This window comes from Leptidea sinapis, chromosome 47, assembly GCF_905404315.1.
Source record: "Leptidea sinapis chromosome 47, ilLepSina1.1, whole genome shotgun sequence".
NCBI lineage: Eukaryota > Metazoa > Arthropoda > Insecta > Lepidoptera > Pieridae > Leptidea > Leptidea sinapis.
Genome location: NC_066311.1, coordinates 2318234 through 2335176, shown reverse-complemented (window position 1 = coordinate 2335176; position 16943 = coordinate 2318234). Strand labels below are relative to the sequence as shown.

General features: G+C 33.2%; 1 protein-coding gene across 1 annotated transcript; it reads left to right on the top strand.

The window, feature by feature from the left end:
- Positions 1-853: 853 nt before the first annotated feature.
- Positions 854-14941, top strand: LOC126978129 (T-complex protein 11-like protein 1). The gene is made up of 9 exons (XM_050826871.1): positions 854-1270; positions 1803-1991; positions 4054-4174; positions 6502-6708; positions 7408-7558; positions 7870-8033; positions 9179-9354; positions 11097-11263; positions 12131-14941. The coding sequence occupies exons 1-9, from the start codon at positions 1170-1172 to the stop codon at positions 12325-12327; spliced, it is 1473 nt and encodes a 490-aa protein (XP_050682828.1). The 5' UTR covers positions 854-1169; the 3' UTR covers positions 12328-14941.
- Positions 14942-16943: the final 2002 nt, after the last annotated feature.

The window sequence follows — 16943 nt, the reverse complement described above, 5'->3', positions numbered from 1 at the left end:
TAAGTTTTCTTTAGTGTTAATTCCGCCAATATTTGTCTTTAAAACAATTCGACACGTGTTTCGCCTCTACACGAGGCATCCTCAGGACGTGTTGTCTCGCCAAAATCTGGCACGAGACTGATTTTTCAGTCTCGTGCCAGATTTTGTCCTTTTGTAATTTTATCCAAATTAACACTAAAGAAAACTTAAATAATTTGTATAATTATGGATTTCCGCAAAGTAACGCCTTATTCAATAAATTTTTTGCCTATGCAGTAGTTGACCGAATTCGATGGGCTTTATAGTTTGGCCTGAGGTAGGGTCTTCCTCGATACGAGAAACATGGATAGTAAATGGACCTTTATCAAAATCCGTATATTGTTTAAAACCAATAACTAAACTTGGGTCACAAAATACATTCTGAATGGACGCCGAAGCCAGATCCGTATCAGTTATAGTTTTTTTTGCAGCGTTTTCTTCTGAGCTGCTTGTATGTATACGCCGTTTTGACCCGGCGAGTGTGGGGATATCCGGAGGGTCCGGAGGTTCCGGGGGAGAAATCTCCATTATTAAACGGTTAGTATGATGTAAAAAGGATGAGTATGTTAATTGTTAATGACTAAGTACTTAATCTTACCAAAATAAAAACAATCCACCACCAATGAGAGAAAGGTAAACTCCTGTAATCAAAATAACAATAGGCTACGGTAGACAAAGCCCATAAAAAATGATCACTGAATTTCTGAACTCGACTCACGCGTGGTAGCTAATCTAAAAACTTAGAGAAAATTATAAGGTAATACGTATTCTCTGCTTGGCACCCCCACTTGGCATTGGCAGTTGGCACTTGGCAAGTTAGCACTTGGCAGTGACATCTAAATTGACAAGTAAATAGAAAGATAGGTACTTTTGCAATGTAAAAGTAATCTCATAAAAACAAGCTAATTGGATAAACAAATATTGTATTTATACATATTGGTTGGGTTAGTCATAACCAACTTGGTAAATCATCAAATGATTGAATAAAAGATAAAGTGTTATAGAGGTTATGTTAGTGATGACTCAAGGTGATTTTGTTTCAAGATGATATGAACTTTTGTTTCCGTGCATTTAACTGTCTGCCTTATATGGGTTGAAAGGTTTAATTCGTTCCTGGTTTAAGTTACCTTCAGTTCACGTAGGATATCGACATGGACGACCGCAACATCGCGAGTGGTTCAGGCTCCGATGACGCCGAGAACAATGACAACATTATGAGAATATCATCTCGTCCAGTACCCACCGGACCAAGGTAGTTCACATTATGTTTCCTTAGTCTTAAAGTTACACTAATTTAACGACCAATATTTGTTCATTGAACAAAGGAAATATTTATTTGTATTAAATTTTATGACCTACTTACAACTTTTAGGTTTTGTTGTTAAAGGAGGTTTATCCCAAAGGCTAAAACTATGCACGGTTTTAAAATTAGATTAAACAAATATTTATTTAAAAGTTAGCACATTTTTATAATTATTATGAAATCAAAGATTCTTGAATTATATTTACTACTTATATTGCAAAAACTACTAAACTAATATGTTGGATTATCTAGAGTAACATCTTGAATAATGTGTTCAAATATTTTTAAATATGTACCATTTTATTTTTTAATAATTTATAACAATGGTGATTGCCTCAGGTGCACTTGGCACCCCTGTTTGTTGTGTTTATATAGAATTATCAGCATTCATCCATTGTTTAGAATTCAAGAAAATGTTTCCATACAAATCTATTGCTTGTTAGCCTGTAATGCAATTTAATTTCTCTGTTTGGTTTACTAGCTATTTTGCCAGTGAGCCATTACAGTTTAGGGTTCGTGGTTCAACAATAACCGGTGCTTCTCCACCAAAATTTGTGACACTAGAGGATGTAATGAAAGCTGCCCATGGAATGCAGAATATGGCATTGGCTCATGAGATTGCTGTTGATCAGGATTTTAAATTGGAACCATTTGAGCCACCAGATAATAGGTAATATTAATATTTTTAATATAGTTATCTATGCTATGATATCTTTTTAAGCATCTGACACTCAGTCCTTTTTTTTATGACAATAAGGGACAAGATTAGCAGGGCATTCAGCTGATGGTAATTTATACATCCTGCCCATTATGCTTAACTAATATATAAACCAAAACACATTAATGCTGGATGGCAGAAATAGAGCTGTTTTTAGTACTCATAATATAGCAGCACAGGATGGTGCAGAGGAGCCTCCTACTGGTACTTGCACACCTTAAAGTTGCCTGATACCAATACCACCCAGAAAAAGCAACACAATTGGGCCAACTATAATGCCAATATGGCACAAATGCCAACTACAGTTGACTAGTTATATTGAAATTTACCTAATATCACCATACAATTATGGTATTTTCCAGGAGAGGAAGACATAGGTAAACAGATCACCATTTGAAATAGTTGCGATATACTTGCTTCTTCTATTAACATCACTCCTTAGTAAATCTCTAATATAATCATAGCTCAGAATCTTGATAACTTATGATAATTTTAAGGTCTATGGTAATTAATGAATAAACAGTAATGGCAGTAAAAAATCACATGAAATTTTTTTTCTGATATCAAAGCCACTACTTGTTAGTTGATTATGATTGACTGCTATTAATCACATTTGATGGAAACCCATGAAATTATATTTAACTGATTGCATTTTGATTCTAAACTTTGAATTTAATCAAACAATAAAGTATTAAATTATTGCCATTGCTGACAAGAGTGTGAGGCATGAAATGGGTGTGTGGGCGAGTTATATGTTGTTGATGTGTCATTGTACCAATTACCAACAGCCACTCGTAATTGTAAACAATAATATCGCTTTGAAGTATAACTTTCTGACCTTTTAAAATAAACTTTAAGTATAGGCAAATAAAGAGTAGATTTTCTTATTAAATTAATATTTATTATAAGTATTTGCAGCAGGTCACAATTTATTACAAAGCATGAAATGAAATGATTTAGGAAATTAATAATAGTTACTTATTATTATTTATAATAGACAGCAGCTTTCGCTGATGCTTCTATATCATTTGTCGTATCTACTCAAATGATTGTCTAGTCTATTCTTAAACTGATTAACAGATTTTGATTTAACCACATCCATGGGCAATCTATTCCATATATGAACAACTCTGTTGGTCAGGATGTTTGTTAATGGATTTGATGATACTAATTGATATTCTAGCTTCATATCATGTCCCCTTAGTCTAGGTTTAGGTATTTACTTGTAACACTAAATTTGTTAAAAAGATATGTGATATTGAACATAGCTAAACACTTTTACCATGTGAGCACTGTGATATAATATATTAAAATCATTTCATTTTACATTGTCAGTCCCAAGCCTGTTGAAGTATGAGAGAAAGTTCATTGTTTGTATAGCGATTCAATCATAGAACCATCAACATATAGCATATGTTGGTGGTAGGTCAGATTACAGATTTATATCTCTGTTCCACATGATTGCAGTAGCGCCATTGGTAACAGTTCATACTTCTAAACAATTTGTTATTTTTTAAAGTGATAACTCCTGGGATTAATTACACAAAATAAATCGGAAAACATAATTTTTAAATTGATTTGAACTTGTTTAGATTTGATTTGAACGACATCTCAAGTCAATTTGAATTTTTTGAATGAAAATTTTTCATGCAAATATTGAGGGTTGAGCAGGTTACCAACTGTAAATTAGATCCTATAGATGAAGCCACAACCTGAGAGTTGAACAAGACATACAGGATGTATCAACTCAGTGGAAAGAGCGCTCACAGGGAACGCGAGAAGTCACGGGTTTGAGTCCCGTATCGTTCATAAATTTTGCTATCAAATTAAATTTGTATAGTTCATACTTAGTTTTTATAGCAAATAATGTAAAGTGTGATCAGACCATCAATGTTGTGAAAAATAAAAGAAATATCATCAAATGAAAATGATTTAACATCTATATAATATATAATTCTATTTCAATGAATTCAGGACGTATATAGTAACTATATATCTAGGTGTTTCATTTCAGTTATCAAAAGCTAGTGAAAGAAACAATGCATAGAGCATATTTCGACCTACTTCGAGAGCAGCTCAATTCTGATCCACCAGAATATAAGCAGGCATTAATTCTGCTGGAAGATGTTAAGCAGGTGAGCAGTTATGTGTTAATCTAAATAACTTCTAAAAGTTCATTCTGTCAATTTACTGTCCATTTGACCATTTGAAGGAACACAAAGGTATTAATTGAAGTTAATTTAAATACATTGGTAGTAATTTTTTTTTTCTTTTCATTTATAACAATAAAAGACATGGCGACAAGGACATTCAGCTGATGGTAAACCCAAAAATTCATAGTGGAACTATAATTGCTGTTGTCTCATTGAGATAACAGCAATTATATTGTTAAGTCTCATTTGCCGTAATTCCACTAGCTACGGCACCCTTCAGACTGCAACACAGCAATGCTTACACATTACTGCTTCGCAACAGAAATAGGCGCCGTTGTGGTACCCATAATCTAGCTGGCATCCTGTGCAAAAGAGCCTCCAACTGGTACTGGGTCTTTGCCACTGTTATAAATCAAGCTTCTTAGACAACTCAAGTCATCTAATAAATTAAGGGTTGCAAACTAATGAGGGTTCATCGACGTTAAATTATATAAAATTAGTATCATTTGTTTCCTCTCTATTCCAAGACGCGTGGATTAAATTCAAATCGAATATCTGACCTATTTTTGGGAAATCAAATACCCATACTTCTTATTAAAATCAATAAAATTGTAACTATACAAAACTATATATTGCATTAAATAAATGGATCTATTTCAATCAAACATACAGTGTTAAAAAATCCCGTACTATATATCTTAAGGCGTATTGGTATTAAGTAGTGACAATATAAGCACATGTATTTTCAGAAAATAAGCACATTAAAAAAGTAATAACGTACCCAATTATAAAAGGTTGGAGAAGTGGACATCTCTTCCTGCGGTCATTTTGATTTTTCCGCGCCCACACACCCGTTTTATTCATGTCACCTGCAATGGGCGTGCGGGCGGCGACCGCGCATTGCGTGGACTCAATCATCTGTTCTGACTTTTAAGTTTCACGAAATTGAGACGGACCCGTTGTAGCACCTTCGCTTAAGACTTATATTTGTGTAATGGTATGCTATTGTATCGAAAAATGTAACGACACGGGCTTATTTCCTCCTCAGTGTCGCAACTTATATGTATCCTCAAGGGTAAAAGTCGAGCGCCGTGAGGTAGCAAAGGACTCAAGACCTCGTTGGATCCGAAGAGTGATCTTGAGATATTCTCGAACGACAGGCACAGCCCCGTCTTGTTGCAAACAAATTTTGCCTAAAAACAGTGTCTAATTGTTCGATCAACTCCTCAAGCAGAAATCGTAAATAATTTAACCTGTCAATCGCGTCATCGTCGAACAATTCCGTACTAAAACTATCACTCACTCAAAAACCGACGAAATTCGCACGAGCGCAAATTTGCACATCTGACTAAAGCAATAATTCAAATTTCCTCTCCCGGCTCTTATTGCCTGTATAGCCGAGTGGTTAGCGATCCTACCTACTAAGCTAGAGGTCTCGGTTTCGAATCCCGGTAGGTGCAAGCATTTATATGATGAATATGAGTTTGTTTCCGAGTCATGGATGTTTAAATGTATTTATGTATGTTTATAATATGTATTTATGTATGTTTAAGTAAGTATATTGTATTAAATATATCGTTTTCTTGCAACCCATAATACAGGATATATATGCTTAACTTGGGGCAAGATAATTTGTGTAAAAAAGTGTGTCAATATTTTTTATTTATTTATTTAACACCAACAAGACAAACACTACAAAAGTATAATAACATTATTACAATGAATAATAAATTCTAAGTGTTGACTTAATTATAGGTGTTACACGCATTTCGAAAACATAGACACAAACATATTTAATTAAAATAAATGCAAACATTATCGGAATATTACAAATTGAATTAAACGTAAATGAATAAGAGATCAATAATATTATATAATAATTAAAACATGCATCATTTCACAATTATATAAAACAGACTTAAACTTATCACTATTTATTAATTATTTGAATAAAATATACTTTTTGCCTATAATTTACAAAAAAAAATCATGAATATAAATGAAATTAATATATTATTGCGTTTGAGTCGCCGCTCAGCTGATGTCAGCTATCGGCCATTGGACCAAGTTCAGGGAGACTTAGTTTATTGGTAGAATAAATAATTCATGGATTTTAAACGTTCGTTAAGATTTGATATGAAATGTTCTTTTTACTGTAGCGTTTAATCTAAGGAGTTGTTATTTTAGTTATAATGGTGTCTTTGCTGCATAAGAATATGTCAAATATCGTAGAGATTTTTTAATAACATAGCATATGTCTTGTAAGTAATAATTATTTGTTTAACCATAGTTACATATTTATTTTTCAGGGTCTTTTCTCTATTCTTCTACCCAGACACACAAGAATCAAGGAAATGATTGAAGAAGTGCTGGACCGAGATTTCATAAGACAGCAGGCGGAAAACAACAGCTTGGATTTCCAGAAATATGCCAAGTTTGTTATTGACCTCATGGCGAAACTAGCTGCACCAGCCCGTGACGAAATGATACAGAACATTACTACTCTTACTGACACTGTGAGTATCTTGTATACATGTTCACATCATTCTCTTTGAGTTTAATTTTATGAACGATGCGCAGTGTGAGGCTCCTTTGCACAGGATGCCGGCTAGATTATGGATACCACAACGGCGCCTATTTCTGCCGTGAAGCAGTAATGTGTAAACATTACTGTGTTTTGGCCTGAAGGGCGCCGTAGCTAGTGAAACTACTGGGTAAATGACACTTAACATCTTATGTCTCAAGGTGACGAGTTCAATTGAAGTGCCGCTCTGATTTTTTGGGTTTTTCAAGAATCCTGAACGGCACTGCATTGTAATGGGCAGGCCGTATCAATTACCATCAGCTGAACGTTCTGCTCGTCTCGTCCCTTATTAAAAAAAAAACACGAACTCGTGACCTCTCGGCTTCCATACGAGTGCGCTTCCAACTGAGCCAACCGTTCCAGTGGCGTATGTTTCCTAAATCTTGGTTTGTCTTGTTTAACTCTGAGGTTGTGGCTACAAATCTAATTTATATATCCGGGAATTGAGTGGTGTCACTTTAATAAATAAAAAAGTTTAAAGTTTGATAACTTTAAAAGGTATTTTGCCTTTTTATGTCAAACAAATCACATTCTCTGAAATCATATTTGCAAAGTTTAATTTGATCTGGCTAATAAAAATATTGTCATTAAAACACTGTTATTATATGTGTAAGTACACCCTTCATTTCAGGTAGATATATTCCGAACAATTTTAGAAACATTAGAGGTACTAAAACTTGACTTGGCTAATACTCTGATAGCCATGATCAGGCCCCATGTCCAGAAGGAGAGTGTCCAATATGAGAGGAACAAGTTTGATGAGGTGCTCAAGGTTTCTGAAGGTATATTATGTTCATATCTTATATAATTTATGTCGTGGTAGAGCCTTGTGCTGTTAGATAACAGATGAAAACAGGCCCGGTTTATTACTTTAGTGTGTGTGTGACAAGCTACATCTTACAGTCGCGATTTGTATGTCACTTTGTGTTAGTGTGTGTTCCACACATTGCTCAAATTAGATGTTAACAGTCAACCTCATTTTTTTCGACGTTTACACAGCTGTCACAGTCTATCTAGAGATATAAATGATCTAAGATAACAATATCTCACGCATGAAGTGCTGCACGTTTAAAATTTATTTTTAACATTTCAGATGGTCTTCAGCATACAAGAGCATGGCTTCAAAGGCACATAGATAAGACTGGACTCGGCTTACCAATCACAGATCCTAACATCATCAGAAATGTTACTGCGCAAACCCTTGCTAAGGCATATCTTGAGTTGCTAGAGTGGGACAATTCAAATACTTACCCGGAGGTTAGTTTTAGAATAAATGGAGGATAAAAATTCTCTTAGTGAAATTACATATCACTATATCTAATATATTACTATACACTATCATGTTCTCAACTTGTGGGGACTCCGCCTCAGGTCTTTCAATTTGACTACATTGTATGAAGAGTGCCAACCATAGACAATGAAGATGTTTCCAACGAGATTCACTCTGGTCACAAAAAATCCATTTTAACAAGTCAAGAGTATCACAATGTTAAACTTACAAGAAATGCTGCATATAAATGAATTTTTCACCAACCGATTTTTATTTAAATAGTAAGGGAAGTGATTAATATAATCTACGCCAAAATCCTTCATAACCCTATGTTAAGCAATTTTGCTTGCTTTATGCAGATGATCCTTAAGTATTTTGTTGAATCGAAAGTATCAGTGATTTTATTAATTCACAATTATTGTAATTTGCCAAAACCCAATTGTGTTTGACTATAAAATTGATTATATGCCACTTGAGTGGAAGTTTGTTATATGGAACCCTGATGTTGCTTTTAACTCTTAATATTACTTTTATTTATCACTATGAAGGAAAAGCCAAGCATTGTAATAAATTATCTGGCTTCATATGTCGGGCTACTAAAGAGTTTATGTCTCCAAATAGTTAACTGTCATTATTTCTTAGCCAACTCGAGTATGGCTCCATTATTTGGTCACCTCAATTTAATAAATACATTGATACTCGAGTCTATCCAAGGATGCCTTCTCGTATTGAAGATTAGATTTTGTCTTAAACGGGAGCTGACTACATAAGCAGAGAGGCTATGTTAATTCAGAATAATGAGTTTTCACAGTCGTTGCAAATTGAATGGACGACTTAACAAAAATACTCATTGGAAATCTGGTGTTGCTAAAGAATGTGGGTGGCGGTGATCACTTAACCTTCACCAGATGACCCGTACACTCATTTGTCCTCCTTTTCCATAAAAAAGAACAATTTCTACTACCCTCTTGTCATCATTAGTCTGTCAACTAACAGCCTTTCTTTATTCTGGTGTGTTCTATATAATGTGTCCTTCCACAACCCCATGTATAGAATCTCTCTTGGACTTTGACCTGTCAATGAGAATGAAAAAAAAATTTTAGTGAATAAAATAATTATCTACTATTTTCAGACAGTTACATTGGACAAACCACGGTTCACAGAGTTAGGTTTACAAGTATACAAGCTAATATGTGTTGCTTCATTGCTGTTGATCAGCCCGTCATCAGCGAACGACCCCAACTCTACCCATAAAAAACAACTCAAAGAGAAAATAGACATCATCTTGGACAACACTTCTAATGACATGTGAGTTTCATTTAAATTTATAAATTTAATTATTTATTTATTCAAGGTCCACCAACAAAGAATACACAAGTCAATTCATCAGATTGTAACATAAATTTCAAAAATCGTGTTCCTGCAATTACAGGTGAACACATGATGCACATAAACATACAAACAATTTTGTTGTTAATTATATAAAAGTAAATTGAAGTCCTATAACGCTAACATGTCAAAACAATATAAAAAGATAAATTAATTCCTCAAATAATTACAAGCTACAATACAGTCACTTCAATATAATCACTAAAATACAATATGGGTACAATATATTTTTTCAATGCGTTTTTTATTATAAATTAGCTCATTATATTTTACTAATCAGAGTGTCAGGTTTCTCTTAAATTGTGCTACTGTATCTCCAAACACATCTATAGATCGCTTGTTTGAAATTATAGTGTTTATTATTATTCTATAGGTGAAGCAAATTCAGTACAGTATGTATAAAGTGTATAATAAATCAAATCAGAAGATATTGTTGTATTTAACATAAAAATTATTATAATATTATTAAATAGTTACTTTACTATATATGCTTATGCTATGGCTCTTAAAAGCTTTAAAAATAAATTCATCGGCATTACTTAATACCCAAAGTAGTATGAATTAGGGTTTATAAGGCACCTAACACACTATAATTGTCACAACAAAATTTTAAACCTCACAAGTTAACTCCGGAGAAGACATTAAGGGCTGCGGGCTGCATCATTTTATTACCTATTCTAATAAAACATGGGTTAGACATACTTTTCTTGGCATAAACTCTATCAAGAGCCACTGTGAGTGGAAACTTTGAGAAAACTCGACCCAAGAGATTATTTCACTATTAGTGATTCCCCTAAAAAGAGTCATTCTTTGTAGGGCTATGTTTGAATAATAATATTGTCATTGACCTTATAACTCAATAGACTCCTAAAACCTATACACAGGTTGTATATTTTTATTTAATTTTAAATTTAATTGTATTATATTATTTTACATTGTAATTTTAACTGGGTGCATACCTTTTAATAAAGATATATTATTATTATTATATTTAGTATGTCCAGGCGATTATTCCGTAACTTTTACAGATATCAAAAAACTTTAAACTGATCTCGAAACAACGTCTAACTAATCAGTGAATAAGCATCTATAACTTTTTAAAAAGCAAACAAGAAGTATCCAAAATTTTGATAACAAGAGAGTCACTTCAAACATCTTTGTAAACAAAATTTTATACTTACTAAGAAATAAATATTATTCAATTAAAAGATAGTTTTATTACTTTGTCAGGTTAATATATAGTTTTCTTTAATATCTGTGCTAAGCTCTAATAACCTTTTGAAATAAGGAAACTAAAATGTTTCTACTAATCTCATATGGTAGTTGTTTACTATCAAAAATTTGGATATTTCTCGTTTGAGTTTAAAAAAAAATTGATGTCATTTTACTGATTACGTAACATACTTTCGATATCAGTTTTAAGTTTTTTGATATCTGTAATAGTTATGAAATAATCACACTTAACGATTACACTCTGTATATACGCAATGCAAACAGTTAGTCAACCATGTGAGGTAAGCTATTGATCAAAACATAATATCATAATTGGTCAAGTAATAACCAATTTATATAAGGTCTATATTCCGAGGGCGGTTTTATTAGGCATCTATGTGTTAAAAGACTGATGAATATTTAATAATAATATTCAAGTAATTCCACAGAGAATTAAAGGCAGTGTTACCATCGGTTGCAGAAGAAGTTATACAAATGACGGAACAGTTACTAGAGAGTGTGAATCAGGAACCACTCAGCGCTGAAACTAAGGAACTTATTAGGACCCAGATCATCTCCCTGGGAGACCCCGAGCATAGGGTCAGGCAGATTGTTCGTAAGTTATTATCATTATTTCTTCTTAGTACAATGAGCGTCGGTGCCGCAAAGGCTATTGCCGTTACCTCTCGTTCGATCCCCGCCATGGACTAATGTATTTTCTTCGAATGGATCGTGATCATGATGTTCTCTCTCAGAGCGCCATTTGTTTCCAAAGTGGTAGTAGTATCAAGTATATTAGAAATGACGTCAAAAAGAATTCTAAAGGAATCAATTTTGAAGAAATAAATGCCTTTTAAGAGTCCGCTGCTAACAATGTGTAAAGCGACTAATTCAAACTCGGCCACGTTATACTGTTTTCACGCAAAATAGGCGCACAGTAGACAAAATATAAACAGCCCGTGAGTAAGAAGCCTATAAGCCGACTCAATAGAAAAAAAAACAAAAAGCCGTCGTTTATGATTACATTTCACACTCACGCGTCAGTACAACAAGTGTTAAAGCGTGTATTATATTCTGTATGTATTCGGTTCAGCCAGACATTCGGAAAGCGGAACAATGCATGCTTTTCCATGTCTAGCTCTGTTTTGTTATTCAATTACATTCCTGATGCTAGAAATTTTTAATTTGTAAATTCCGAAACAACGAAATAAAAATATTGATTTTACTTCGGCCGTGCTTGGGAATTATTCACGAAGTGTATCAATCTCATATTTAAAGAATATTACTTATGCAATAGATTTTAGAATCTTGGATTTCCCAATCTTAAGTGGCTCCGCATTATAAGCAGAGCAGAGTGTAAACCTACAACAGAAATTTCAGTTTAACAGAACTGTGTAAAAAAACGTTCTCTAGTAAAAAATCCTCGGAAATTACTTTCTAATTTCGACCCCTGGGCGTCTTATCACGAAAATAATTGTTTCAGGTCAGCGCATACTCGAATTCCTGAAGGTGATCCTCGTGTGTGCGGGTGGCTCCAGGCAAATCCCTGTCGGGCTCTCCGCTTTCACGAACGAGCTGACAAACGTGTCGGGAACGCTTCTAAGATACGTAATGCACAATAAGGCTGTGTTCACATCGCATTATATTGATATTGTTGCAGAAGAACTTAGCCGAACTTAAATGTTATCCGAGCAAAAACTAATGATCTACATTCAAACTAAAAACATAATATACTAATCTACAAAATAGTGTCTACTTACTATTTAATTAAAATAAATAAATGATATCAGAAGTGGGATACAAACTCACGCTTACTAGAGCGGTCTGAAACCCAAACGCAGCCATCCTGATATTTCATACTTTTATCTATGAAATTTACATTCAAACTAAAAATATAATATACTAATCTACAAAGTAGTGTCTACTTACTATTGAATTAAAATAAATAAATGATATCAGAAGTGGGATACAAATTCACACTTACTAAAGTGGTCTGCAACCCAAACGCAGCCATCCTGATATTTCATACTTTTATCTATGAAATTTACATTCAAACTAAAAATATAATATACTAATCTACAAAGTAGTGTCTACTTACTATTGAATTAAAATAAATAAATGATATCAGAAGTGGGATACAAATTCACACTTACTAAAGTGGTCTGCAACCCAAACGCAGCCATCCTGATATTTCATACTTTTATCTATGAAATTTACATTTAAACTAAAAATATAATATACTAATCTACAAAGTAGTGTCTACTTACTATTGAATTAAAATAAATAAATGATATCAGAAGTGGGATACAAATTCACACTTACTAAAGTGGTCTGCAACCCAAACGCAGCCATCCTGATATTTCATACTTTTATCTATGAAATTTACATTCAAACTAAAAATATAATATACTAATCTACAAAGTAGTGTCTACTTACTATTGAATTAAAATAAATAAATGATATCAGAAGTGGGATACAAATTCACACTTACTAAAGTGGTCTGCAACCCAAACGCAGCCATCCTGATATTTCATATTTTTATCTATGAAATTCAGGGTAGTTAAATTAATAGATACACCAAACAATCGTAAAATTCTTAAATATTGCGTGAGTCATCATTTTGTAATATATACATGCCATACAATGTATTATTTACCTATATACAAAAAAATACACTAATATTTCGGACACGGTAATACATTCTAATCGCTAAGACACGCCCTCCGCGACCGACTGTTGCATTTTTTGATTTCCAATTAATTGCATTCTTTCTTGGTAATTTGTATGAGAGTGGTATTGAAAACACAGTGTATTGATTTCTAAACGAAGAAATTTATATATTTTTTAAATATTACAGCAATATCTTGCAAGTGGTTTTTCTGAAAAAGTCTTGTCAAGAGTGTTTAGTATACCTAAATAGATATACCAATGAATTTAAAATTCCAAGATGTTTTTTGAACATTGCACTTTCGTTTAAGAGACAATAATATAAATAGGCCAAGATATAATGACTACCTGAGTATACGCGTACGTAGTAAAATCTCTTACTGCCTTATTCATAATAAAACGCTTTTCTAAGGTATAAATCTATATTAGTTATAACGTGTTTTAAGCCTATCAAACGTTCGATAAAATTCCTTATTCATATTCGTTAGATAAATCTCCCATAACTAATACGTCTCCATAGTACGCAATGTTGCCATTTCGTACAAAAAAAAACATGACTAACTAATTTAATGAGGAACTGTCAATGAAAACAGACATCTTAGCAATGCCAATGGTTTGTCAAAAGTCGATGACAAAATAATTTCAAACTTCAAAAATCAAAGTTTTGAAGTCTGTCGGTTGTCAATCTATGACGGATATCCAACAACTTTGAGCGGGAAGTAATTTATCACATCATTTAACGAACAGCTGATCGATGTCGGCCATTTTTTTTTTGCGTTCGAGTGCTTGCAATAGGTTTAAAGAAGGGTCCTAGCTACTATAAGTCACGTCAGCTTTATCGAAGAGATTATGAGCGTTTTAGCTATAATATGCGATCATGAATACCATTTTTTAGCAAGCGTATATTAGCGATGTTTTAAGTCTCCGCTAATTCATTACGAATTAGACGGCAAAACTATAATTAGAAATCAATACTTCCTGCTCGCTATTAGTTGACGCGCGAGAGAAGAAGTAAATGGGGTTGTGGGCGTATGAATCGAACTCTACCCGAGTCTCGACCTATAGATATATTATTACTATGCTAAGAGAACGTAGCTGTCCTAAACTATGTATTGAAATATTTTAAAACCACTAAAAATTAATTTTATTGACTTATTAAATGGATTATGTTCGAAGTACAATCGCGACCACATGTTCGTTATATTAAAATTTTATACAATTAAATAAATTAGTAGTAATATTACGAATGTATCAAGCATAATCAAATTTACAAAAAATTCTCATATTTTACTACTAGAATGTTGAAACATTATCCATTCTGTTGAGTTCGAATTTTACTTTTTTTACCTACTACAAAGTTTAGATTTTTTATTTACATACTAACGGATTACTAAAGATCCATTTGTCGATACTAAAGGTACACAAGTTTCTTGAATTTATTTGTAATAGATGCATTTATCGCGATCTAGAAGTAAAATTAATATTAAATCGACGGATTTTCCTTTTTATACACTAAAGACTGTCTGAAGAGAATAATGCAAAAATAATTTTATTATGAAATCAATGAAATATGTTGACATATTAATATATTTAATACACTAATATAATAAATATATTATCCCTGTTATTTGTGTTTTATTGTGTTCGTCACTATGTTCCTAAAAGAAATGTTTCTTCTGTCAATTTAGTTGTTAAATGTACTTATAATATCAGTACACTGCCTTACCCCTCGTTTACACCAAGTGTATTACACGTATGTGACAAGTTTCATGCACTTACAAATACAAGTTGTATGCAATGTTTTCAAAATACAAAAACATAATAATTGCCGTATACAATATTTGTATGAAACTTGTCTAATGAAATTGTTTGTCACCTATTAGTTGTCTACATGTATATGCTCTCATGTTTTATACTTGTTGTAGGCTTGTAGCTAAACTTGTTTAAGACATGTCACTGCAGAAGTTAATGAATTTGACAACACAATTGACTACTGGTACAGACAATAGAAAGTGAAGGTACTGCGGAACTTTGCTTCATGAGTGCAGTATACTTGTACATCATACAGAATGAAGGAAATTCAAGAAAACTACGCAAGTACTGGTCGCGATAATTTTTGAGGAGACGATAGCAAGAAGTGGCCTATCGTTCCTTATTAAATGGATTTAAAAATAGAAGACAGAAGTGGATTAAAAAAAAGTTACACCATACTTAGCAGAATTCACAGTATCGAGATGCCATCACTCCAGCAGAGCAAAATTTTTTTTATGGAAAAGGAGGAAGAACGAGCATACACACGGTTCACCTAGTGATACACCAGAGGAATCACAGGAACGTTGCCGGCCTTTTGAAGGCGTACGCGCTTTTTTTTTGTTAGCTGTTTATTAGAGATTTCTATCTACAAAGGCAAAATGTAGTTAATACATTACTCATGCTTGCGAGACGACTATAAAAGTATCGAAAGAATATCATAATATAAGCCGAGATAAATATTGGTAATAAAGCTTATGTCTTTGACCAGTCCATTTCCACAAAAAAAAAGCGGTCTGTCCGGTAAATGCTTAAAACTTTATCCACCAAGCATGGATAAAGTATAAAACTTGTTTTAAATAAGTATTATACATCTGCTAGCTGACCCGACAGACGTTCTGTTCATAATAAAAATAAACTCTTGCGGATGGAATTTTAGAAAATCCGTTCTTAGCTGACCTCTACTCGGTGAAAAGAATATTCCTACCAAATTTCAAGTCTTTAGCTCTTAATGGTTGCAGAGATATCGTGATGAGTGACTATATACGTGGAAATCTCTTATATATATATACTAGCTGAACCGACAGACGTTGTTCTCAGATCTATATGTGAACGCAAATGTGTTTTATACTTGTATAAATCTTGTTGGCAACACAGTGCGAACGCAAGAATGTTTCAGACAATTATTGCAATACATGTAAAAACAAATAATTATGTTTTGACAAGTATTCTACAAGCTTTGTATAAAACAAGTTTCTGACTTGTTTCTTGGTTTAAAACTTGGTGTATAAAAAGCTAACAGCGTGTTTAGCTAAAAATTTTGGAACGAAGTTCCATAATGGGACGATGCGGAGGGGTACCCTAACCGGGAAAAAACGTCCGTAACGTAACTCTCTTCATGTACGTCGAAGCGTTCCTACGCGACAATATATTGCTGATTATTATTCTATTATTTTTAGTGACTTCTGTGGAAAGGGCGAGAGAGTGTGTCATTTGATCGGTGTTAACGAATTTACAAGTGATTATGGTAATGATCGGTACCAGATTCATAACAGATTTATTTTCTTATTATACCTGAAACAAATATACATGCTGTTAAATTATAATGGACAAACATTGATAGTATTACTTATGTAAAACATCTATTTTGTTAGTTATAACTTAATATAATTTTGTTTAATATATTTACAAAAGGAGTGAAAACGAAGGTGAGGAGGCATTTCATGGAGGTAGGGCGGGGGATTTTAGGAGCTATAAAATTGTACAGGGAAGACTTCATTAAAGAACAAATGTTCTAAATTTCCCTCATCAAGTCCACAGTCACATAGAGAGTGGTCTCTAATTCTTAGTTTGGCTAGGAATATTCGATTGCATGAGTG

Bases quoted from the DNA above. Each gene is read 5' to 3' on its own strand.
- LOC126978129 (XM_050826871.1), top strand. From the start codon at position 1,170: ATGGACGACCGCAACATCGCGAGTGGTTCAGGCTCCGATGACGCCGAG. The intron at 1,992-4,053 runs GTAATATTAATA...GTTTCATTTCAG, and splicing joins TTTGAGCCACCAGATAATAG to TTATCAAAAGCTAGTGAAAG. The intron at 8,034-9,178 runs GTTAGTTTTAGA...TACTATTTTCAG, and splicing joins ATTCAAATACTTACCCGGAG to ACAGTTACATTGGACAAACC.